General features: G+C 39.5%; 2 protein-coding genes, 1 long non-coding RNA gene and 1 other non-coding gene across 4 annotated transcripts in view; 2 read left to right on the top strand and 2 right to left on the bottom strand.

Annotated features, from left to right (window-relative positions):
• The window catches only part of LOC135074612 (heme peroxidase 2), a 72797-nt gene extending 54725 nt beyond the window's left edge, over nt 1–18072 (top strand). Inside the window, exons 7-24 of the mRNA XM_063968969.1 lie at nt 99–291; nt 788–925; nt 1463–1692; nt 2795–2920; nt 3206–3358; nt 3842–4017; nt 5169–5307; nt 5626–5894; nt 6437–6610; nt 7434–7610; nt 7975–8178; nt 9593–9835; nt 12651–12835; nt 13317–13585; nt 13967–14116; nt 14593–14739; nt 15544–15700; nt 16278–18072. Of these exons, the coding sequence (XP_063825039.1) occupies nt 99–291; nt 788–925; nt 1463–1692; nt 2795–2920; nt 3206–3358; nt 3842–4017; nt 5169–5307; nt 5626–5894; nt 6437–6610; nt 7434–7610; nt 7975–8178; nt 9593–9835; nt 12651–12835; nt 13317–13585; nt 13967–14116; nt 14593–14739; nt 15544–15700; nt 16278–16469 (3322 nt within the window). The 3' untranslated portion in view covers nt 16470–18072. The remainder of the gene's footprint in view (nt 1–98; nt 292–787; nt 926–1462; nt 1693–2794; nt 2921–3205; nt 3359–3841; nt 4018–5168; nt 5308–5625; nt 5895–6436; nt 6611–7433; nt 7611–7974; nt 8179–9592; nt 9836–12650; nt 12836–13316; nt 13586–13966; nt 14117–14592; nt 14740–15543; nt 15701–16277) is intronic.
• Nucleotides 1–26906, bottom strand: part of LOC135074614 (uncharacterized) — a 224819-nt gene that overhangs the window by 144698 nt on the left and 53215 nt on the right. The window lies entirely within an intron of this gene.
• On the top strand, nt 11412–11484 carry Trnar-ucg (transfer RNA arginine (anticodon UCG)). Its single transcript has one exon. It is a non-coding gene; the product is annotated as a tRNA-Arg (tRNA).
• LOC135074610 (serine-threonine kinase receptor-associated protein) lies at nt 18182–26424 on the bottom strand. The gene is made up of 8 exons (XM_063968967.1): nt 26184–26424; nt 25138–25272; nt 24683–24841; nt 23606–23727; nt 22696–22777; nt 21807–21974; nt 20055–20269; nt 18182–18488 (listed from the first exon to the last, which is right to left on the bottom strand). The coding sequence occupies exons 1-7, from the start codon at nt 26296–26298 to the stop codon at nt 20076–20078; spliced, it is 975 nt and encodes a 324-aa protein (XP_063825037.1). The 5' UTR covers nt 26299–26424; the 3' UTR covers nt 18182–18488; nt 20055–20075.

Raw genomic sequence — 26906 nt, 5'->3', positions numbered from 1 at the left:
ATGGGCTTAACTAAGACTTATCTATTGGATTCATAGTAAGCAGTAATGGAAAGAGAAATATTCAAGAAACCATGTTAACAAACCTTAAACTCTTTCAGGTGCAACGATGGCAAACCAACCGCACCTCTCTACAAGGCGTTGGTGTCTGAGCACAATCGTATCGCAGGAGAGCTGTACTCCCTGAATCCCTTCTGGGATGACACCACTTTATTCCTGGAGGCACGACGAGCGGTGGCTGCTGTCATCCAGCACATCACTTACAACGAGTTCCTGCCCGTGCTTCTGGGTGAGGTAAGGAAATTTAGGAAGAACTAGTACCTTAAAAAAACAATTTAGAAATCTTAATCCTTAACCCATGATAAAACTTAGAGATAATTAACTCCTCGTCCAGCTTAGAGTCCCCGCAGACTACCTACAGTAATTTTACATTCGATATTTTTTTTACATTCGATATTTTTTTTACATTCGATCTATCATTTGGTAGACTTCTGATTTATGCGTACTTATTATTAGGTACCTATTCTGTGTTTATACGAAGAATCGGCCGATACCAAATACTGAATACCGAAATCAAGGCAATGTGCACACTTTCACACATGTTATTCATACGTATTATCAGCCCGTCTAAAGGATCTGCCGACAAAAATATGTAGTCTGCAGGGAAGCTTAACAGCAGGCTATAAATAAGTCAATTATTTATCACAAAACTATAGTTAGTTTGCCTTTTGTCTCTTTTGTTCCCTTTTGAGTCTTCTCTTGGTTGTTCTAATCTTCGTTCCCTTTTCAGGTTGGAATGGCCAAAGCGGAGCTGAAGTTGCAAAGCCTCGGATTCTGGCGAGGATACTCGAGTGCAAACAGAGCGGGTGCTTACACTGAACTGGTAGCCGTCGCTCCCATATTCAAGGCTATGATGAACGAGAAATTGGTAAGTCTTCCTAAATTGGTCATCTTATTCCCGTATGATTCCTCTGAGTAAAATAGGACCAGCTCCATTCGTCCCTTGGATATCCAGGCGACTAACGTAGAATATGCAAACGTCAGGCCTCACCAACCCATCTGATATAACGTGGGAAGGGAAAGCCAAATCCTCACTTTACCTCTGGTAAATTAAATAGGGTTTTCCTTCTGCTGTGGAGACTAATGCCCGTTTTCACCATCAATCCCTAATTTTTAAGTGACCCCTTTGAAAACAAAACTCCTGTTATGTGTTACCATAGGGGTCACTTAAAAATTAGGGGTTGATGGTGAAAACGGGCATAAATTACCTGGTGATAATACTTAACACTTAAGTCCATCATCATCATTTTAGCCACAGGATGTCTACTGCTGAACGTAGGCGTCCCCCAATGTTTTCCAGATTAACCGGCTAGTTACTAGAGGCCTGCATCCAGCGCCTTGATACCTATATGTGTTCATCTGTCCACCTTGTGGACTAATTTAGTTCATTTTGTTTTATTTCCAGATAAACACGACTGTCACCCTGAGTCAACTAGTCCGAACGAGCGCACAACACGTGTCTCATTTCCCCCCTTCTGCCGAATGGGACGTCAACAGAGCACGAGACCACGGCGTGTCCCCTTACTTGAGAGCTCTCAGGATGTGCGAGCCGACATCATCTATCAAGACCTTCGGGGACTTCGAGAAAATGGGCTTTGACAGGACGCAGATGGAGGTCATGGCTGATATGTACAGGTTAGATCATAAGGTCAAGCTACTTAACTCCTTGAGGGTGGATTCGACCAAACAAGAGTAAATATTTCTCAGAATAAATCACCCGACATTTTGACATTATTATTTCCCATACTGAAAGTCAATGTGCCAAATATACCAGGAGTTATTCTCGGATAAAAGTTTGTTTGAATCGGGCCTTAGTCGTGCAGTGTGCCTTAGTAAATTAAATTCCTCTGAAAAAGTAAAGAATTTCCTGAAAAACTTTTCCCTTGGCATGAGGTTAACTCAAATTACTTGGTCCATCTACTAATTAATATTACATATCAATGTTTTTGCGATAATACCAAAGATTCTTGGCGTGGTCTATGCTTTGTGTTCCGACTTGATTTGCAAACTTCTGCATTCAAACTAACATTCTGAAACCTTAGACCAATGATATTATATAAAAACAAAAGCAGATATGTTATAAGCGCTCGCGCTGTGAATACTCAAATACGTCCCAATTGGGACGTCTTGTGTTTAGTCTTCGTGTGGCCTGCGTCGTGCGCAATCGCGTGCGTACCACACCGTAAGTTCCTGTTCTTACCAAAATAAATAAAAAATGCCATCGTGTGTGTTTCGAAAGTGTACCAATTATGACTCTAAAGTAAACAAAATACAAGGGATCTCTTACCACATGTGATTATGCAAAATTATTTAGTATTTATATTTTCAATTATTTATGCAAACAATCAAGACGCCATGCGCCATGTTCAAGTTAAGAAAGAGAAAGCGATCTTGTTTTGACGTTAGAGCGATAAGGATGCGTGCGCTGCGGACATAGATTAGTTAGTGCAGAATCGTTAAAACTATAGCTATCTCTTTCATTTGCGTGCTATTTCGTATCTTTTGTTTCACTTATCAGTTACATTTGTCAATGTGTGCAATTTGGAATAGCTCGGCACGGATTCAAATCGTAATTTCTATGAACGTAACATATCTATAGTTCTTTAATATCATTGCCTTAGACCAAATTGCTCTGCCATAGATCGCATCTCCGTTAAGATTTTTATATCGACGTAAGCATATTATATTGTTTGTGACCTGGTTAAGTAATTAAAACATAGGTATTTTGTATTTCCAGGAACGCAGAAGACGTCGAGCTGCTGTTCGGTGGTGCTATGGAGAAACCCGCCACAGGTGCGGTAGTCGGCCACACCTTAGCCTGCGTCTTGGCTTTGCAGTTCGCCAATTTGAAGAAAAGCGACCGGTAACTATTTCAAATTTCCTTATCATTTAATCTTCTTACTATTTTGGGCAACTTTTGGATTATAGTCAATTTCCTACAAAGTCGATTGCTGAATTCTTCATTATCGTGAATAATTACGTGACAATTTTTCTCGACAAATAATATGCGAAATTTGACACATCGTGTTTTTTTCTTGTGACGAATCGACACTGTAATCAAAAACAACTCCAAAGTTATTGTATCTCCATAACTGCCGATTAATTCTTCCATAGCCTTATTTTCTCTTAAAGCATTTTATTTTTGCAGATTTTGGTACGAAAACGACATCCCCCCATCGTCATTCTTGCCTGAACAGCTGGCAGCGATCAGGAAGGTTTCCCTTGCGGGACTTCTGTGTACTTCCGACGACTCGCTATCCAAAATCCAGCCTAAAGCCTTCGTCAAGGAAGACCCTTACTTGTAAGTATTTTATACCTACTTCTCTACTTCTATTGAAAACTCTTAACACTTACATTTACTCTATCATCTATCATAAACCACGTCCATAGACGGAACTAACTTCTGTTTTACTCAGGAATAAACTGTCCTCGAGAAAAGTGTAACTACTTAATGCCCATTTTCACCATCAATCTCTAATTTTTAAGTGACCCCTATGGTAACACTTAACAAGCATTTTGTTTTCATAAGGGTCACTTAAAAATTAGGGATTGATAGTAAAAACGGGCCCAAGTGTATTAAATTCGAATTTAAGGTTTTAGTAACTTATTTAAAATTTAGTTTTAGTACCTACCTTTTTTGTGAATTTTTTTGACAATTTTTTTTTTTGACCAGGTAACTAATATGATATTCAATTTTATTCACTAAAGGATTAGGTACTTTGTGACACTTAGGGATAACTCTTTCAACACAGAAATAACATCCTATTATACAATTTAATTCCAGAAACGCAGCCCAACACTGCTCCCAGCACAGCCGTCTTGAACTTTCCGCTTGGCGCGACGAAAGCGGCGCGAAGGCAGCTGAGAGGCTGTCCCAAGACATGCTCTCCGCCGCATTAGAGAAGGCCAAGCAGGAGATGGCTGACAGGAAGAAGCTGGAATACATGCTGTGGGAGACAAGTAAGTCTTTGTACACTAGCTTATACTCCCGGGTTCACACTATCAGCAAAGCTGACAGGTGTTCTGACGCCAAGAGAGTTGTTCCAAGGCAGCCGAGAGGCTATCTCAAGACATGCTCTCCGCCGCCCTGGAGAAGGCCAAGCAAGAGATGGCTGACAGGAAGAAGCTGGAATACATGCTGTGGGAGACAAGTAAGTCTTTGTATACTAGCTTATACTCCCGAGTTCACACTATCAGCAAAGCTGACAGGTGTTCTGACGCCAAGAGATTCGTTCCAAGGCAGCCGAGAGGCTGTCCCAAGATATGCTCTCCGCCGCCTTAGAGAAGGCCAAGCAGGAGATGGCTGACAGGAAGAAGCTGTAATACATGCTGTGGGAGACAAGTAAGTATTTGTAGATACTATATTCTATCTGAGGGTTCCCACTACTAGACGACTAAGGATCTGGTGTGACGAGATCGGTACCAAAGCAGCCAAGCAAGCAGGAGATGGCTGACAGGAAGAAGCTGGAATACATGAGCTGCTGTGGGAGACAAGTAAGTCTTTGTAGACTAGCTTCTGTCTGAAAGTTCCCACTAATAGACAACTAAGGATCTGGTGTGACAAGAGCGCCGCCAAGGCAGCTGAACAAACAGAAGATGGCTGAACGGATGAAGCTGGAATACATGCTGTGGGAGACAAGTAAGTCTTTAGAGGTAGCACTACTGGCTTACAAGAGAGTGATCCAAGACAGTTGAGAAGTTGTCCCAAGACATGCTATCCACCGCCCTAGAGAAGGCTAAACAGGAGATGGGTGACAGGAAGAAGCCGGAATACATGTTGTGAGAGACAAGTAAGTCTTTGTAAGAGTACCTTAAACTCCCGGTTTCACACTACCAGCAAAACTGACTGGAGTTTTGGCGCCAAAAGAGTAGTTCCAAGGAAGCTGACTGAAAGTCTTCTCAAAACACATGGGTGAATTGAACAATTGACTCAACACTAAAGCACTGATAGCGAACACTTTCAGTTCATTATTTCAGACCAATTTTCAAACTACAGTTACATTGACGGAACTGTTCCTTCATGGGTATATTGTGTGAATAGACCTATTACTGACTGATTTTGACGTTCTAACAAAATATAACACTATTTTCATTCGGAAATTTATTTTCAGGTGGAGGAGCTGATCCTAAATCTCCAGTGGGCACTGCTGCTTCGTTCTCAAAGGCAAACAAATATGCGCTGAAACTGGCCAACACCTCCCTCTTCTTTGAATTCGCTACCAATGAGCTTCTGAACACTATTCACGGCAGGTAAGTTCTTTGTAAGCCTTTATTGTTTGATGATTTTGATGTTATTTGACCAAATGGTCATTAGCCATTTGCCTGAAAATTTCTGTAGGTTCCAGATTAGATTCTGGCACACTCGATCCGATTAAAACGGGATCGAAGTTTTCAGCACATTAAACTAAATACTAGCTGGTGCCATTTTATAAAAAAAATGCTACATTCTACAATTAAACTTTAATATTATGCTGTTTTATTTAGTAGATAGGTAGGTAGACGTAGACTCGTATGTATTTCTTTAAAAACTTGTTACTCAAAATTCTCGTTCATTTCGTTCATTCACAGCCACCGCCGCCGCAGACGTCAGATCTTCGATGACTCTCTAGGCTTCGGCACCAACGACTTCGTAGACTCCCTCCAATCGGTCGACGTCACAGGATTCCTCGGCCAAGACCTTGGACCCACTATCGAACCCCAATGTGACGAGAACGGAAGCTGCGACCCTGATACACCCTTCAGGAGTTATACTGGATATTGCAACAATCTTAGGAACCCTAACTTGGGAAAAAGTTTGACGACTTTCGCTAGACTGCTGCCTCCAGTGTATGAAGATGGTGAGTACCTGATACATAAAATATACAAATTAGACCAGCCATTATTCTAAGACCTTTGACCTACCATCGAGCCCCAGTTTAACGAAAACGGAAGCTGCGACCCTGATACACCTTTCAGGAGTTATAGGGATACTGCAACAATCTTAGGAACCCCAACTTATGGAAAACTGCTGCCTCCAGTAGGATATGAGGACGGTGAGTAAAGTGACATGGAGGAGTAACAATCTGTTACCATAACTTTTTAGTTAATAGATTTTTTCTCATTTTACTCCGAAACAAAATAGCAGATAGATTTGATATTTTACCTACTCGTCAAAATAAGTCACAAAGTAGGTACAACCCCTACCTAAGTTTTGCGACGTTTTTGGACGTGATCAAAACTCGTGCGTAAAAAAGAGTATTAAAATTATTGTACTCAAACTTCACTGGTTGGATTTCATTGAAGGCCAAGCTGTAGATCCTTTTACAGTAGTTGCAGTTGTGGGAAATAAAGGCGGGATTAGTCCCGTCTACTTTTCTAAAATCTACCCATCAAATTCCAGGCGTGTCCCGTCCACGCATCAACTCCGTGACCGGCACACCTTTGCCGTCACCTCGCATCATCTCCACCGTGATCCATCCCGATATCTCCAATTTACACACGCGGTATACGTTGATGGTGATGCAGTTCGCCCAGTTTGTGGACCACGAGCTTACTATGACGCCCATTCACAAAGGTTAGTTGGATTCATTTCTGAAGCTTAGTAGGTACTTGTACTGGACAGGCTGTGCTATATTGAACGTGAAATTGTTGATAAGTAGCGAGCGCGAGCAATTTATAGTAATCGTAGCTAGCAGTTTTCTGTCATTTATTGTCTACAATAAGTTTGATTTCAATTTATTTAGGTCCATCACCATTCGAAAAAAAAAATTAAGCCTAGGCACAGTACCACCGATTTTAGTCGGCCGATAGTTGAGCCCGATTCTAATTATGGGCATACTGATTAACTGCCCGACTAAACTATCGGCCAACGAAAAATCAGTGGTCTGCGCCTAGGCTAGGCGTTTTTTTTTATCCACAACAAGAAAGCTCTTGACCTGTATGTCACCTGATGGTAAGTGATGATCAGGCCGAAGGTGGAAGCGAGCTTCACCTGGAATCCTCAACCACGGAGGAACTGGCTATCTTACCTATAACTGCCGGAACACAATAATGCTGTTAACATTGTTGTTATGGCGACAGACTTAGGTAAGATGGTGGTAACTAGCCAGGCGGACTTGGAACAAGCCCTACCACCAACCAAACCGAACAGAAAAATCTGCCCCCACTGGGAATCGAACCCGGGACCTCTGCGTCTGAAGCAGGTGGTCTTACCACTAGACCACAGAGGCGGTTTACATGGCCTATTTATTTAAATTAAATGTCATGCCAACAACATAATATTTCAACTAATGAAACCCTGAATAAGATCTTTCAATAAGTTAGCCATAAATGAATATTCCCTTAATAAGTACCTACCATAGATTTTGTGAATTTTAACATTTTCATTCTTCTTCCAGGTTTCCACGAGTCCATCCCTGATTGTCGGTCGTGCGAGTCTCCCCGCACTGTGCATCCCGAATGCAACCCGTTCCCGGTTCCCCGGGGAGACCACTACTATCCCGAAGTGAATGTGACGTCAGGGGAAAGGCTTTGCTTCCCATTCATGAGGAGTTTGCCTGGACAACAGCAGCTGGGTAAGAAAATATCCTATCTATGTGGTACTACGAATTACTTTTGTCGTAGTAAGTAAAAACACATCTCATCATCACAATCTGGCGTTCAATACAATGGGTAGAGGTCTTGAACAGTTGTTCTAGATTTTTTTAGGACAAGACTTCTTTTTTACTTACCTACTTACCAAATACCAAAAGCTTTTTTCGTTACCTCCCCATCTATAGTTCTATACCCATAAAATCCGTAATAAAACCAGGTCATAAATATTCATGCTAGAATGTAACTCCATGAAATCTGAAATCAGTTTGAATAAGCAAAGACGACTGCATTCACCTCACTGCATCAGCACAACAGCTAAACAGTCTCTCCCTTTATTCATCTCAGGACCTCGTGAACAAGTGAACCAGAACACAGCTTTCATCGACGGCTCAGTAGTATACGGAGAGAACCCTTGCATCGTCCGCAAGTTACGAGGGTTCAACGGGCGCCTGAACGCGACCACCAACCCTCTGGGAGGAAAGGACCTGCTGCCGCGCTCCGACAGCCACCCGGAGTGCAAGGCGCCCAGTGGATACTGCTTCATTGCTGGTAAGGAACAAGAACAATATGACAAAGTCCTATAGAGTAAGGGAACCAAAACAGTGGTTTATGGTAAGACCCCTGCATAGTCTGCAAGCTACGAGGGTTCAACGGGCGCCTGAACGCGACCACCAACCCTCTGGGAGGGAAGGATCTGCTGCCGCGCTCCGACAGCCACCCGGAGTGCAAGGCGCCCAGTGGATACTGCTTCATTGCTGGTAAGGAACAAGAACAATACGACCAGGTCCTATAGAGTAAGGGAACCAGAACACCCTGGTTTATGGAACCCTTGCATAGTCCGCAAGCTGCGAGGGTTCAATGGGCACCTAAACGCGACCACCAACCCTCTGGGAGGGAATGATCTGCTGCCGCGCTCCGACAGCCACCCGGAGTGCAAAGCGCCCAGTGGATACTGCTTCATTGCTGGTAAGGAGCAAGAACAGTATGACCAGGTCCTATAGAGTAAGGGAACCAGAACACAGTGGTTCCTGGAGAGACCCCTGCATAGTCCGCAAGCGGCGAGGGTTCAACGGGCGCCTGAACGCGACCACCAACCCTCTGGGAGGGAAGGATCTGCTGCCGCGCTCCGACAGCCACCCGGAGTGCAAGGCGCCCAGTGGATACTGCTTCATTGCTGGTAAGGAACAAGAATAATACGACCAGGTCCTATAGAGTAAGGGAACCAGAACACAGTGGTTTATAGTGAGACCCCTGCTTCATTCGCAAGCGACGAGGGTTCAACGGGCGCCTGAACGCGACCACCAACCCTCTGGGAGGGAAGGACTTGCTGCCGCGCTCCGACAGCCACCCGGAGTGCAAGGCGCCCAGTGGATACTGCTTCATCGCTGGTAAGGAACAAGAACAGTATGACCAGGTCCTTTAGAGTAAGGGAACCAGAAGACTGGTTTATGGTGAGACCCCTGCATCGTCCGCAAGCTACGAAGGTTCAACTGAAAATTTTCAGGCCATAAATACACAATACATGCAAGTAACTGCACTATAGACAATGTACCTAAAATTTTCTTTTTATTCTCGATCTAATAAGTAATTTGAAGACACGTAGCGAAAAGACGAAATTGAATCTGTGATTGCAGAATAATATGACGTCCATCTTTACATAAAATTACGATACATTACTTGTTTTGTTATCAAATAAGACTAAGGCCCAGAACAGACGGTGAAACGCAACTGCAATGAAACTGCGACTGCTAGTTATTTTTGAGTTGCATCTAAGTTTCTGCCATATCGTCCGTTGAGAGACCACACATGACGCGACCAGTTTGAAACTTTCAGTTTCATTCATAAGAATCATCAGAAAGTTGCAGTATCGTTGCAGTTGCGTTTCACCGTCTGTTCTGGGCCTAAGTATTAGGTATGTATTTTTATACTATTTCATATTAACCACTTGTAAACCTATTCACAGGTGACGGCCGAGCATCCGAACAACCAGGGTTGACTGCCATCCACACGATCTTCGTCCGCGAACACAACCGTCTAGTCGAAGGCCTCCGAGGAGTCAACCCTCACTGGGACGCGGAACTCCTGTTCGAACATGCCAGAAGAATCCTCGCTGCATCCTTCACACATATCATTTACAACGAGTTCCTGCCGAGGCTACTGTCGTGGAACGCTGTCAACTTGTACGGACTGAAACTGCTGCCTTCTGGTGAGTTTTGCTGCTCTCCTAATCTATTTTATTTAGCTTAAGTCCTGTTCGAACATGCCAGAAGAATCCTCGCTGCATCCTTCACACATATCATTTACAACGAGTTCCTGCCGAGGCTACTGTCGTGGAACGCTGTCAACTTGTACGGACTGAAACTGCTGCCTTCTGGTGAGTTTTGCTGCTCTCCTAATCTATTTTATTTAGCTTAAGTCCTGTTCGAACATGCCAGAAGAATCCTCGCTGCATCCTTCACACACATCATTTACAACGAGTTCCTGCCGAGGCTACTGTCGTGGAACGCTGTCAACTTGTACGGACTGAAACTGCTGCCTTCTGGTGAGTTATAAATATGCTCTTCTAAGTACGTACTTAGGTTCTATCTATTGTGTAAAGACGACGGCACATCAAGCTAAGGCTCATAATATTATATCGCATAAAATAGGGGTGATTTTGCAATAAATGAAATCTTTAGTCTGATTTGATGTTGACAAAACAATGCGAGAATTCATGAAGTTAGGTAACTTGTGTAACATGTTAAAGATAAGTAATTGTTCTTACGGGTTATTTACATGATACAATTTATAAACTTTCCGAAGTTTTAATCCCAAAAAAACACATCTTTTGTTTGATCAACATCTAGGTAAGTTTAATTGAATTTTCACCATCAATCCCTAATTTTTAAGTGACCCCCAAGGACCCCATGGTAACACATAGCAGGTTTTTTTTTGTTTTTATAGATGTCACTTAAAATTAGGGATTGATGGTGAAAATGGGCATTACTCTCTTCGTTCGTTCGTTCGTTTCAGCCAAATGACGTCCACTGCTGGACAAAGGCCTCCCCCAAGGTTTTCCACAATGAACGGTCCTGCGCTGCCCGCATCCAGGCTCTTCCCGCGACCTTTACCAGATCGTCGGTCCACCTAGTAGGAGGCCTGCCCACGCTACGTCTTCCAGCCCGTGGTCGCCACTCGAGAACTTTCCTGCCCCAACGGCCATCGTCTCTACGAGCTATGTGCCCCGCCCACTGCCACTTGATTTTAGCAATTCTGCGAGCTATGTCGGTTACTTTGGTTCTCCTGCGGATCTCCTCATTTCTGATTCGATCACGCAGGGAGACTCCGAGCATAGCCCGCTCCATCACCCTTTGGGTGACCTTGAGCCTTCTTATGAGGCCCATAGTAAGCGACCACGTCTCAGATCCGTATACCATCACTGGCAACACGCATTGGTCAAATACTTTCGACTTGAGACACTGCGGTATTTCGGACGTGAGTATATGGCGAAGCTTCCCGAACGCTGCCCATCCGCCCATTACTCTCTTACTTAAGCTATGTATTTCAAATAAGTACCCCAAACAAAATAATGACCCATTTATCGAAACTTTTAGCATCTGTAATTTAATAAACAAAGTAAATAAGTTACAGAACAAAGCCTTCGTCATTGATGGGTTGATCTAAATTAATAAAATTAGATTCAAAGTAAAAATTAACACAATTTGCTTGTGTTAATTTAACACATCCAATATCATTTCTATAGCCAACGAAAGGGTTGTACTATTTGGGCGGCTTCATCATAGGACCGTGTGGCCTAATGGATAAGGCGTCGGACTTCGGATCCGAAGATTGCAGGTTCGAGTCCTGTCACGGTCGATTATAACTTTTTGTATTTTACACTAAAGCGAATGCCCTTTTATTTTATCAAAATAAATTACATCGTATTTCCATTGTTTTATTTTTCAAGATTAAATCTTGATAAATATTTAGGAACTGGTAGGTATATGATTTATTATCGTTTTTACTTTAATTTTAATTTTAAATTCGTTACATAATAAATGTGCGCTAATATTAATTGTTTAATGCTTTAAGTAGGTAAGTACTTTCTAATTTATTTACCTTTTACCTGAAATCTAAATTCGCGCGAAACTTTTCTACTGTCTTGTTATGATTTTAGATTTTCTAATACTAAGTAAGTATAAGAATAATTTTCATTTTCAATAGTTTCAAATACGCAATGTATTATTTACAAAGGCTGAACGTACTGAAGAATGAAAAGCTTAATTAGTAAGAATTATCTTTACTTATGTTCTTGAAATTAGAGAGTTGAACTTTAGAAGTAGTCTATTCAACATATTAGGCTTTTTGTTTTGAAAATGTTTATTGAGGGCATCTAGATGTCGGTCTAAACGACAAACGCCTGACCCTGTTAGCACAACTTCGCTGCGAAAACCATAAACCACCTACATAATACATCTCTGCGTTTATTCCACCACGATGCCAATGTGAGGACCAAACACGGAGATGTATCAATTTCTTTGTTTCGTTTAAAATATCTTGGTAAGTAGAAGTGTGCTACGGCTACCCCTTTCAAACCAAATCAAATTTATTTATTGTGTAATTCCAGGTACATAATAATTTACCTACTAGTAGATATGATGACTGGTCACTATTTATTTGACCAACTCGAAGGATGTGTTAGACAGTTTGCCACCATAGCATACCCCAATAATTCGAAACCACAACTTTTTTAAAAAGACCCTTAATTTTGGTCTTAAAAACTTAATTAATTTTAAATTACCTGTAAATTGCGATTTTTGTTCGCATTGTAATTGAAAAAAGTAGTTTGATTGAGTTGACAAAATAGTGACGTCACTTGCTTGTGGTGCCATACAAAATCTATGGGAGAGTTTCGTTTTGACAGTTTTAAAAAGTGACCTACATAGCTTGCGCTTTGGAAATGTTGGTAAATTGTCTAATACCATTGCATTGGTTTGAATTCACGAAAGTTTAATTACTTAACATTATTTATCAAATTTCAGGCTACTACAAAGAATACTCGCCTACCTGCAACCCGGCCATCGTAACTGAGTTCGCGACCGCCGCGTTCAGAATCGGCCACTCGCTGTTGAGACCGCACCTGCCGAGGCTGTCGCACACCTACCAGCCAGTAGAGCCTCCAATTCTTCTCCGAGATGGTTTCTTCAAGCCCGACATGTTCATGAACGTGAGTTAATAATGCTTGCCTACCTACAATCCAGCCATCGTGACATAGTTCAGGGGGCGTAGTGTGAGTTTACGTCAAATGTATTCGATGTCGACTGCGTAAAAAAGTGTCAATAAAGTATGACTACTTAATTCTAGAACTAAAATCTTCATTTTTTTTTAACGCGCTCGCTATACTTAGTGGATGTAAACTCGCACTAAGCCCTCAGAATCAACCTCTCGCTGTTGAGACCGCACCAGCCGCGGTCACTCGAGGACTTTTAAACCCCAAAGGCTACCAGTTCTACAAGCTATGTGCCATTCTGTGTGATGACCTCTCATTTCTATTCTATCGCATAAGGGAAACTCCAGGCATATACCCTTTGTGGTATTGTGGTGACCTTGACCTTTCTTAGAAGGCATCACAACTTTACAACACAATACAATGATGCCAAAAAGGTTTTCCTTCAAAAAATATGTTACGAATCCTTGTCTCCCCACAGCATGCCTCAATGGTTGACGAGCTCATGCGCGGTCTCTCCTCGACCCCCATGGAGACCCTCGACCAGTTCATCACTGGAGAAGTCACCAACCACCTCTTCGAAGACAGGAGGATCCCCTTCTCTGGAATAGATCTGATCGCGCTGAACATCCAGCGAGGAAGGGATCATGGAATGCCGAGCTATAACAACTATAGGGCGCTTTGCAACTTGAAGAGGGCGGCTACTTTTGAAGATCTGTCCAGGGAGATACCTGATGAAGTTATTGCTAGGTATGTAGACGACCTAACCAAATAATAACAATTACTATTATTTTACTAGAAGACAAATTCTCAGTCTCAAATATCAATTAGGTACCTACATAAGATAATAGTTTAGTAATATATCAAAATGTATCTTCCTATTTTTGGAGATCCTAGAAGATTTTTTCAAAACTTGACTAAGTACGACAACACTTTGCTAAATAATGGTATGATCAAATTAAACATTCTTTCAGTATTGTTACACAGAAATATTTATGCTTTGAAGTTATTTAGTTTGATTTTCAGTTTCTTAGAAGCCCTTCTGTTATCTTTTTATCCTTGCAGATAAAATAGCCTTTTAAAAAATAACTTATTTTTACCCAAATCTAAACTATTTTTTATTTTTCACAGGTTGAAGAGGATATACCCCACTGTTGACGATATCGATCTGTTCCCGGGAGGTATGAGCGAGAGGCCTCTGCAGGGAGGTCTTGTGGGACCCACCTTCGCTTGCATCATCGCCATCCAGTTCAGGCAGCTTAGGAAGTGTGATAGATATTGGTAAGTAGAATTTTAACACCCCTTGTATACATGTTTAGAATTTAGCAAAATAAGGGTGGATTCGACCAAACAAGAGTAAATATAATCTCAGAATAAATTATCAGTTGTGCTTGTGACATATTTTCCATACTGAAACTGTCAATGTACCAGTTATAGTATAACTGGTACATTGTTATACCATGAGTTATTCTCGGATAAATTCATCGCAAACTTCCCCGTTTGTGAATGCTAGATTTAAAAGATTTCAAAATTAATAGCATTCGTATTCTTGTAAAGATACGATTCTTTAGTTACGCAAAACAGAAACTAACTTAACGCAAATTTCCGCAAAGGAAAATTCAATTTTTAGTCTTTCGGTTAAGTAGGTACTTAACTTAATACGTCATGTTCTAGGTGCTTTAACCAGTTTGTGATCAGGTACTGGTTGGCATTTTGTAAAAAAAGTATTTTTACTCATCTCAACAATCAATTCTCAGGTATGAGAACGACAACACAGCTGCCCGTTTCACTGAGCACCAACTGGCTGAGATCAGAAAGTCGACGCTGTCCAAGGTCCTGTGTGAGAACTTCGACGTGCCCGGCGACATCCAAAGGGCTGCCTTCGATCTGCCAAGCAACTTCTTGTAAGTGTAGTATACTCTCTCTGATTTTAATCAAATAAGTAGGTAAATAAGTAAGGTTTTTCTTGGATGTCTAGGGATGTTAAGGATATCCGTAACCGTAACCGAAACTTTCGGGTATCCGAAATAAAAAAATATCCGATACCGTAACCGTAACCGATTCAAAAGTTTCGGATAGTTTCAGATTTAGGCAGTTTAAATTGTTTTTTACAAAAAAATGCTATACATAGCATTATATGTAAAGACACGACAGACAGCCTGATTAATTACTTTTTATTCGATTTAAAGTGTGCGGCCATGAATGAACCGTGTTGGACAACTATTGCAAATTGCAAATTCTAAAGCACAAATATCCGTAACCGTAACCGAAACTTTCGGATATCCGAAATAAAAAAACATCCATAACCGTAACCGAAACCGGTATAATATTATTCCTATATCCGCAACCGTATCCATAACCGAAACTACATATCCATAACATCCCTAATAAGAAGCATCCATTACTTATGGATGCTTCTTTAAAGAGACCAAAGCTCGACAATGGTAAGCGCTCTGTAAAAAAAATTTGATTGGGTAGATACCTACTTATCATCATTATCATAGGCCCAAGTACAATACCAACCGATACAACATGATGCGGGCTGCTTCCAATCAGCAATCTGGAAAGCTTTGGGTATGCTGTTCATTAGTGGACATCCTGTGGTTGAAATTTTCAGCAATGATGATGATGCTGGTAACTAAACTTCGCTTAGTTTAAGATGAGGTAGTGTAAAAATACTTACCAAGGATATTATGATTTCTTTACAGAAATCCACGTGTTCCCTGCTCGTCGTTGCCCAAGATCGACTTGTCCGCGTGGCGGGAAAGTTCTGCGCAGGGCTGCCTCATAGCAGGCCGGTCGGTGTCCGTCGGAGAGTCAGCCTTCCCTTCGCCTTGTACCTCCTGTATATGCACCGTGGAGGGGGTGAGTGTACCATATTTCTTCCTTGTGGAATACATTCCTTTTAGTTATACTTAAGTAGGTAGGTACTCGTGGACGTCGATTATTTTATTCCTATCTAGAGGATTTTTCGTTTTCTTGGTAATGCATGTTCAGACAATAGACATAATTCACAATTATCTACTTAAGTCCATTCTCTGGATACATTTAATTACATTAAAGGAATATTATAGGAAAAAGAAGACAAGTGTATTTAAACATGGAAGGATACATTATTATTTTAAAATCAAATAAAAGATACCGACTTGCAACAGGCTGTAATGCTCTGACTCCGATGTATCCGACTAAGAGCTTGATTCAGTGTGAACACATAAAGACGACTGTAACCATTTTTCTCTTAGATCCCTTTCTCTTTATTAACAACCCAGTGGCGGATTTACAGTTTTGCCGCCCGTAGGCTAGGGTGGGGTTAGATCTTTATTTAACTTTTATCTTCTGAAATCGAGTAAACGTCATCTGAAATCTGCCGCCCCTAGGCCGCGGCCTATACGGCCTATTGACAGATCCAGGACTGTAACAACCAATCTTCTCCATCTTCCAGGCTCAATGCGCATCCCTCCGCATCACGGACTGCGCACAGCTTCTCCGCGAGTGGCCTCGCGAGGCAGTAGCCCGGGACGACGTGTGCGCAGCGCAGTGCGGCGCCGCGGCTCCCTCGCAACCGTCCCGCGCGCCGCGCCGGCCCCCGCTAAACTTCAAGTTCCCAGACCTCTCGCCGTTTATAGCCAAGTGAGGGATACTTTATTCGAGATAGTAATTTGTTTTAGTGTGCCTGCTCTTTACACAGCTAAAGGTGGATTCGACCAAAAGAGTAAATATCAGAATAAACTTGTCATTTTGACATATTTCCCGTACTGAAACTGTCAATACCAGTTATACCAGGAGTTATTCTCGGATACAAGTTTGGTCGAATCGGGCCTAAGTGAGCTAGGCACTTTATTCGAGGTAGTATTTTGTTTTTTTTTTTTTTTTAGGAACAATGTACCTATTTACTTTTGACAGGAAATATTGTAAAAAAATAACATTGATTTTCGACTTCATGATAAATTCACATCCAATAAGTATAGATAAACATTAAAAATGCTAATGGAATACATTACATCTATTTTTCGTTCAATTAACCTTTTTTTTTCTCCCAAACTCACCCACTGCACTGGGACGAAAACTAGCGAAGTTACCCTAATTAGGTGGTAGGTACACATTGTTCCCGTGTAAAGATTATCAAATTACTAGCTCGAATTAAAGATGCGTTTGTAAATATATTGCCTGTAGTCTCCCAAGAGTGACTAGTGAGCAAGGTTAGGCATAAACCTTAAAACTTCTGGCGCACTAAGTGACCATAATTTAATTTTTAACGATACTACACTCTTACATCTATGAACACATAGGAAAAGTAAATGTTGCTCACAAATTTTGGTCACTTCTAAAGCTAAGACAGATGTGTAGCCATAACAAAATAAATAGCTAACTAAACTATGTAATGTAGCCACCGTTGTATCGTAAATGCATTAATTTGTATTTACATGTCTGCATATTATATCTCAGAACAAATAATTACCTATTTAATTGTAAATATTTCGAACAAGAATTTTGCCGTGATAGGCAAAACATTTTCAAGCTCAAATAAAATTCATCAATTTATCTAACTTACTGATATATCTATTACTTTATTTATCTAAATGGCGAATTGGGAAATACGTTATTTATACAAATAAAAATCTCTGGTTACCAAAAATGAAGTCCACATAATGCCTGCATAGAGGACGTAAAATAATAATTTAAGCTAAAATAGACATTAATATTTAAGTCATAGATTTAAGAAACTCATCGTTGTGTACTAGCGTAAAAGTATTTGGTGCAATGTTTTACTTAGTGTGTTGTTCAAAACGAACAAATCATTAAATTAAAACTTACTGTTACTTAGGCTTTTTATAAGAGAGGTTGTGTAATATAAGAAATTAAATATACTCTGAATTTATTTGTGTAACAATTTTTATAAGCATTTATGGCCATCTTTAGCTTTAATTGATTAGAAGACGATATGCATGTAACAATACCCAGTATATTTTTACCATAATACCAGTGTTACCAGTTTATACCTACTCAATGTTACCATTACGTCGTACAAATAACTCCAATGTCACTCGTGATTTCGTGAACCACTCATGTCTTCTGTAGTTTGTTTTCACTGCCTAGTTATTATATCTAGGATTAAGATTTTGTAAATTATTATTTGTAAAATATTGGCATAATTACATAGGTCTAGTTTTATTTTTCTAGATAATAAATACAAATCTCACCTAGTGACAAAATTTAATAAAATATTTTCTATTTAATTGCCTGTTTTATTTTTATGACGGTATTTTTGTATGTTGAATAAATTAATATCAAAGAAATGTATGTTCACCTGGAAGTGTTCTGTGATTAAAAAAATAATACAAAAAATGCTGTGTTGTACTGATGATTATTAATAAATAGAAAATATTACTTCAATATTTACAAATCACTTTATTTGTTGCATATCAAGTCTATTAAGTTCCTTTTTTACAATAAATACATTGTTTTTGAGTATAAAAAACTAGTGTTGCAAAAAAAATAACACAAACACAGTTGACGTTTTTGAATACTTAAGTCTTGATTTTTCAGGCTACCCCCTCATAAGTCCAAATACACAATGTGATGTCCAGTGTCGACGGCCGCAGACGTTAATCGCAACGGATCAATTTGGCTTGCACCCGCTCTGATCAGTGTCCTAGAACAATACATCAATAGGTGAAATTTGGTCCATATAATTATTTTTTTAACCTTTAACTATGGACGTCGGGTCTCAGAGGCCCACCCCCCTTTTCAATTTCTCGGTTTAAATACCTTCCCACCACGTGCTGCTCTCGACCATCTCAGTAGCTTCAGTTTTAACTGTGTTAGGACCGAGGAGGCATAAAATCGCGTCTTTCGGCACTTATTACGTGAGTAATAACCATCCAAACTTTTATCGGGGTCTGGGAGACCCGATGACTATAATTTCCATACAAACATACTTGTATGGATGTGACTTGTCAACTATAATTTTTTAAAGTATATCATTAAAATATGTTGTAAATTGTTTTAGTTTAAGAATACATAATGGTAGAAAGTATCTGAGTACATCAGCTATATTATTAGCCCAACTATCTAAGTAAGATTCCAGAAGTAAGGTTTTACTTGTAGACGATCCTTCTTTTGAGTTTAGATGTCTTAGAAGGTACCATTGCTGCAGATTCCGATTCTAAATGGTGTATATTTTGCCTATCAAAGCTCTCAAAGAAAGATGACACATGCCTGTAGAGATAATTTGTCTTTAGTGTTCTAGGCCACTGCTTATAATTTTTGTAAGTTTAACCCTTGTCAAAATCTTTATTTTATGTCTTTCAGAAATTCTGTTTATGTTTTTATGTTACACGGTTATTAATTAGCAAGGAAAAAAATATTAGTTTGATTTATTATTAATCGACTGTAATTAAGGAGCCTATATGTGATGCTAAGTCAATTAACACTAAAAATGTCTATGTTTTTTAAAATTTGCCAAAAAATAATTAAATAATGATTAAAAATTGATTACATTTACTACTAGATCCTTTATTAATAGTTATTAGATATATATCAACTCTTTGATAAATTCAAATTGGTTCAGATATGAAATTATGAAGAATTTTAGATAGGGGTCTGTGAGACCCGACGTCCATGGGAGTGTGATTATTTTTTCACGACTATAGTTAAAGGTTAAAGGACTTATTGCGATAAGGACGCGGGTTAGAAAGCGACACCTTCCTTAAACCCGTAGGCCATAACCTGGACCCTTTGCGAGCTCACATACATGGGATTGAGATCTGTCGCGAATGGGACACGGGTCATTTGACGGCGACCTCCATAAACTACTTGCGAATAGTTAAAGCCCGTACGCTGTAATATGTCAATAGGACAATGACCTCTCACGATTGAGACGCGGATTAGTTGGACTACGCCCCGTACATTTATTCAAGTGTAAACCTAGGCACAGACCATCGATTTTTCGTCGGCCGATAGTTTAGTCGGGCAGTTGATCAGTATGGGCATGTATAGAAGTGCGCACATTACACCGATTTGATTTGGCCGATTCTTCATACAATTTAAAATCGGGCACAACTATCGGCCAACTAAAAATCGATGGTCTGCGCCTAGTCTAACACTAACCTGTCGCGAGTGGGATGCGGGTCAGTTGGCCTTGGCGGCGACCTTTTTGAACCCGTTGGCCATGAGCTGAACCCATCCGTACACTGCAGTATGTAAATGGGACACTGACCTGTCGCGAGTGGGACGCGTGTCAGTTGGCGGCGACCTCCTTGAACCCGTTGGCCATGGGTTGGTGCTCGTTGCTCCGCCGCCAGAGCCCGTACACACGACCGGGAGTCCCCTGCCAGAGGCGCACGGTCCCGTCTTCGGACCCCGTGGCATACAGCTCTCCGTCGGGCGACCATCGCACGCAGTGGACTGGCCCGAAGTGGCCTTTGTTTGACTCTGTAATTAATAAAATAAACTTTTTAAAAACAATCTTTTTCAGATCAGACCCTAGATATTATCTAAAACCAGACTAGTTGTCAAACTTGACAGGGATTTCATTATTTCATCCCCTATCACCAGATCAGAGGTGGAATTGTGTAAAGCAATCGTTATCATTTGACAGTTCATAACGTACGATTATTCTGTCAAACGCTTTGTTTAACTGACTTTATCGTACGTTATGAACTGTCAAATGATGACGATTGCTTTACACAATTCCACCTCAGAGGGCTTAGTATGAGTTTACATCAAACGTCGTCACTAGAGCGCGTTAAAAAAAATGAAGATTTTAGTTCTTGAAAGTTTCCGCTAGGGGCACTGTGCAATTCGTCATACATTTAATGTCACTTTTTTACGCAATCGACATCGAATGCGTTTGGCGTAAACTCACACTAGGCCCTCAGAGGATTAGGATGCGCACCATGATAAAATCTTATTGAAAATTTAAGGCGAAAAATGCAAGGATTTATTGTGCCTAACATACTTTGTCATTCGAATTACAGTCACCTTAATCGTTGTCAGAATGTGGCTCTAATTCAACTAGAAGGATTTGACCCTAAATTATTATACAGACATTGCAAGTTAAATAAAAGCTTGTAAAACTACTAAGGTCAATAACAGGGGTAATTTATGCACAAAATATGAACTTGCACACAGGTAGGTTGACAAGTAATAACCTTCTTGCTAGTACGGATTTGTGTTGTAACAAAAACCGGTTATTGACATCTGTTTCCTCGACCCTAAAGGGCTTACAGAATGGCAATAATTATGAAAGAGGAAATAGCTTATTAATAGGTGCGTGTTATTAATCCTTTTAACCCTTAGGCTAAACTAATTATGCAGTAAAAGTTCTACTGACCTTCTACATTAATAAAATAGTCAAAACCCCTTCGATCAACAATACCAACTAGATATCGGGTCAGCGCAAAAATTACGGCTCTGGAAATAAAAACGCACTTCTTTTATTGTATTTAATATCTTTTATCGTTAATCAAATAAGAACTCATTGTGCTGTTATTCCCCGTGACGTAATTTGCGCTGACCCGATATTTCGTTCGTTCGTTCGTTTTAGCCGAAAGACGTCCACTGCTGGACAAAGGCCTCGCCCAAGGATTTCCACAAAGACCGGTCCTGCGCCGCTCGCATCCAGGCACCTCCCGCGACCTTCACCAGATCGTCGGTCCACCTAGTGGTCGCCACTCAAGAACTTTCCTGCCCCAGCGGCCATCAGCTCTTCGAGCTATGTGCCACTTGATTTTAGCGATTGTGCGGGCTACGTCAGTCACTCTGGTTCTGCTGGACGGTCCAGGCTGGACCCAATATTTAGTTGGTATTGATCGGAGATTTACCCATAAACTAATTTTTTTACATAAAATAATTTTTAAATGTTTTTTCTCTTTTCATCATAATGAAATTGTCATTCGTCATGGACAGTGACAAAGCATTTATTAGCTAAATGTTGTTAAAGTTTTTAATGATAACATTAATCACTCACCTAATTCAGCGCCAGTGTTATAGTCAAACTTATACACTTTCAAGTCCTCGCCTCCGCAGACAAACGTCGCCCTGTTGGGCGCGAGCGACGCCGAGAAACACTTGGTAGGGACCTGGCAGTCGCGTATTTTGCGCATCGTGTCCGTTGAGTAGAATGACACATTTGTACCTGAAAAAAAAAACAGCATTTAAATTAAATTAATTAAAACTAGAGAACTTGTCATGGCCGCACTGAATGAGGGCTATCGTTTTTATACTTAACAGTTGGCACCCCTGGGCATTGACAGGACCTTACTCTACAGTGGCGCCATCTTGATGAGTGCAAATGCGATAGTCCTCCTACCACTTTAGCGCTTACCAGTTGGTGCCACTGTCTTCGCTACTAGCAAGTGACAGGACCTTACTCTACAGTGGCGCTAACTGGTGAGCGCTAAAACGATAGCCCTCATTGAGAAAGGTATGAAGCGAAATTGCACCGTCATAAACAAAGAAATGAGCTACTATTATAACAAAGAACAAACAGTGTTATTATGAACTAAAAATAGCATATCCATGTTTGGAATATGTAATGTTTTACAATGTTATTGTTATCACTATAAACAGTAATTCCTATCATAAAAGTGATTATGAGTTATTCTATTATTGAAGAAGGGTTTCAATGCTGGAAATAATTATCTTTGAGTTACAAGTTTGTTGCTCAATTTGTATTTTTTGTAAAAAAAACTCTTTGTTGACATAAAATAATTACAGCTTTTGACTCCAAACATTAAAGTAAAAGGTCAACCCTGCCCTGAATAAAAATGCACTTCTCAATCTGAAATGTCAAGGGTCTCGAGAAGGAAAACAACGCGATAATTGTAAATAACCAATTAATTTATGTTTACACTTACCATGAGCTACGGTTAAAATTGTCCCATCTCTGGACAGTTCTAAGCTATTTGGAATGGTTGGAAATTCAATTTTATGCACCTCCTGAAACAAAGACGGTTATTTGTTAACTTTATACCTAAATAATACAACCCAATCCAATAAAATTAAACACATATCCCAATTCAGAAAGATACAAGCAAACAATACAAGTGATAGTACGGGCGATATATGATGTACAAATGCTACTAGTTGTCAACTAGTAACACTCGGCGTCAAATAAATCGCACCTCCCGCGACAAGCACTTATCAAACGTATGCATCCCCACTTCCCACCAACGTTGGTACCATTTGAAAGCCTAGTTCTAAACTTCATTTCATTAAAGGAAAGGTTTTTACCCCAAAAATGTGTCTTTACAAGGATCCAGAGTCACTTCTACAAAAAATAGGTAGTTACGCTATAGTAGCCATTTTTTATGACTTTAAAACTGTAACGTTGGGATTAATCGCCATCCATCTGTTAAAGAGGACACGTGAGATCTTTATTTGGTTTTATAACCATAAAAATTGGTCTAATTGATCCCAGAGGTGAGCCCAAAGTGAGGTCTATTTTCAAGTCACATTTATGGTATATGTTAATCATTTATTTAGAAATGAAATGTATTTTTCTTTAAGGATATTTATTGGGCTTTCAAATAACACCAATATTGTTGGGGTACCATGATTGTGTCAGTAGAAAACCTTTAAAGTTCGCGTCGCGGAAGGAGCGGTTTATTTGATGTTAAGTGTAGTTCATTAAAATTGACTAGTTTATTGGTAAAGTTTTAAAACGACACAAGTGATAGTATAAGCAATATGTTATGTTCAAGTGCAACTAGTAACTAGTTGATTAAAATGGACAAGTTTACTGGTAAAATGTATAGAAGTGCGCACCTGCCCACTAGTGCGGTCCCAAACGCGCATAGTTAGGTCGTCGCTCACGCTAACGATGCGAGAGTTGTGGAGAAACACCGCATGCCTGATGCTGTTTGTGTGCGCGGGTATTTTCTCCAGGGCTGCAAGGAACATGAGGTTAGGGTTACCAGGTGGAAAATAAAAGTTATGTATCTAACATTACTTAAATCTTTACCCCCTTACTAATAAAACTTACACGCTCGTTGAACAGTGTTTTAAAGTTACGTTTAGTATGGAAATGTCAATTTAAAACAGTGTTCAACAACTGTGTAACTTTTTATTAGTAAGGGGGTTAGAAAAAAGAACTGTAAATTATTGAATCTTTGGAAAAACTGCATTTAGTTACTTAATTTCGCAAATAATTGTTTCAACTCAATTTCCTTTGAGTGCAGAACCACAATTGATGACGGCTTTATTAGTTATTGATCAAGTCAACTTTTGCACCGTAACAAATTTTCACGATTATTACAAAAGTCGATTACATACTTTTTATGTTTTATCTTTTATCATGGTAACCCTATTCTTTATGACAAATGGAACTGCACTACTTCACCCAGTCATGCAAAGAAGTATATTTCCCAGTAGAAAAGATGAAGTAGCCACAAAGCAAGCAAGTCTGAATTGCTGTTGTAACAGGAAAACTAGGTGTCAGATGAAGTAACCATCATTATTTACATTCAACATTTCCTATGTTGCTTAGGAAATGCTAGAACAAAGGATGAACAACATACACAACAAGCTTTATTTGAAAGGTGTTTACAGAAGTACTATAATACACTTCCCATTGCTTATTTATGTAAAGAAACATCAAATTCAAAACACAATCATTTATATTCAAAAAATTCATGTAAAAATTGTAGTTGAAATATGATCAAAGAAGTAAAGTATTATAGCATAAGTAGCTATCTCACATTTCCATATCTTTATTCCCAAAATACTATTTTTTACCTCTCTAATATCATATTGTGAGTAGTCAGTCAACACAAAAAATTCTACAAATGTTCACATTGCAAATCACTCAGATTTATCACAAATACATAATAAAAGGTAACATACCTCCAGCTTCAGGTTTATTGAGATCAAACACTCGTATGAGTTTTTCGTTGCTAGCTGTGAGCAGCAGGGTGTCATCGGAATTGAAGTTGACGCTCTTCACTATGTGCTCGTGATCAAATGTGTGAAGCACTTCACCGTATTGCGCATCCCAAAGCTTGGCTGTAAATAATAACGATTTTTATTAACATCTCTAATGCATTAAATACCCATAATATTGATCCCTTCTATGTATTATACTATGAAAAAATAGGATCATTCATTCTCTACCAGTAAACTTAAATTAAAGCAGACAAGTTACCAGGGCATTGGGCAGAGTTTTGGGTAAATTGTTAATTTAGAGAAGCAGTAAAATAGAATATTCATGATTACTTAATTAAAAACACTCATCAAATTAAACACTTGTGCTATTTTTACAACCAAATATAGTATGAAGTACAACTGAATGTTATACAAACCTGAAAAATCAGCAGCTCCGCTGGCGGCTAAGTTAGCATTCTGTGTTAATGCTACTCCCCACACAGCCCCCTTATGCCCCTCAAATGTCCCGATCCAATCGCCTGTTTCACCTTGCCGCAACATAGGCTTGCCATCTATGAATGAACATGAAAGCAAATTGTATTCAAGTAATCATTGATTAAATGTTCTTAATATGGCTAGGCAAGACAAAAACAGAACTCATTCATATGCATAAGATTTAACATGAATGAAACAATGATTGGCTACCATTATGCATTTTTAAAATCATTCATCGTTATTTTTTGATAATATTACAAAAGTGGGTATACAAAGAAAGTTATTGGTCTCAATAAAAAATTGTCTAAACCAAAACTATAGTATCTATTTATGTTGAAATCAAGATATACACTAGAAATAATTCAAATGCTAGTTTTATTAGATTTAATTAGACTCCAAGATCAAGGAAAGAATAAAAACAATAAAACAGGTATCAACACCAAGTAGTGTACAAGTTTTCCTCATGAAAAACAATGATAAAAAATTTAATACCAACACTGTCACACATGATTCAAGAGTTGTAAACAATTAGTATCAAGAATATCAAGTACACAAAACCTTGAGCGGGTACAAGGTGACCCAGAATAGGTGAAATGTCAACATACAATACAGGAACTATGTTTCGAGCCTAGTATAATTCTGTACACACACAAAAGTACGCAACTCGACTATCATGTTGAGACAACGTGAACAAAAAGCACGATAAGTTTACCAAGGCAAGCAGCCGCCGCGAGGAAACTTACGAGCGGATACTCAAGGTACTTCCTGCATGTCCGGAAAGAGAAGGTCACAACATGCATAGAGTGCACGTAGCCGGCAGAATGGACCATTCTACACAAATAAAAAAGTGAAGGCCTCACTTCACGATGCCCAACATCTGTCACACGAAACTCGAACGAATACACCCAAACACACTTGCAGGTCTTCCACTTATATCTAGGCCAAGGCAAAAGGGCACCCTAAGTATGAAATTGACATCAAAACTCACCTTTGCAGGCTGAAATCGAGTAATATCCGTCTTTTGTAACGTCACTAAAATCCAAATGAACGACTGGTCTAGTATGGCCACCACATGTGAGAGGAACTTGCTTGAAAGTTGTCATTTTGTTGATAAAATTTTGTATATTGTACTTTTTTGGAAAATAAAACTAATATCTTTGTAACTAAAATTAACCTAATGAGTCTGATCGTACTGAATGTTGACAATCGACTGACGGAAAATAAAATAGTGAGGCGGTGTTGCTTTGCCACAAATTGAAAAAAAAAAGCTTTGAAAAATAGGGCAAAATAATACAATAAAAATTAATTAAATCCTATTAACCTTTCATAAATTAAGATCAACTAAATTTAACTAAATAATACTAATGGTTGCAATTAAATAACTAAAGATATAAATACTGAAAAGTTATGTTAAAATCAAATAAGGGGAAAATAATTCCCACTTGGCCGATCGTTGTGTTGCCGCGCTTGGGTAAAAAATACAAAAGAACACAGATATGGATTAGAGTAGATACAGCAAGTTGATCGTCAAAGCGTGCCATTCCGATATGTCCAAATGGACATACATGGTCGAGTGATGTTCATGTAATCCGATTACAACAATCGGTTACGATGATTTTACGAGAACAGTAGTACGAACACGGTAAAAAGAAGATATTATTTACGGATTGAGAATTATAATTAACAGCACAAGTAGCAAATAATTAATTAG

This window comes from Ostrinia nubilalis, chromosome 9, assembly GCF_963855985.1.
Source record: "Ostrinia nubilalis chromosome 9, ilOstNubi1.1, whole genome shotgun sequence".
NCBI classification, from domain to species: Eukaryota; Metazoa; Arthropoda; class Insecta; order Lepidoptera; family Crambidae; genus Ostrinia; species Ostrinia nubilalis.
The sequence above is the reverse complement of the archived record's forward strand: the minus strand, read 5'-3'. Positions and strand labels throughout refer to the sequence as shown.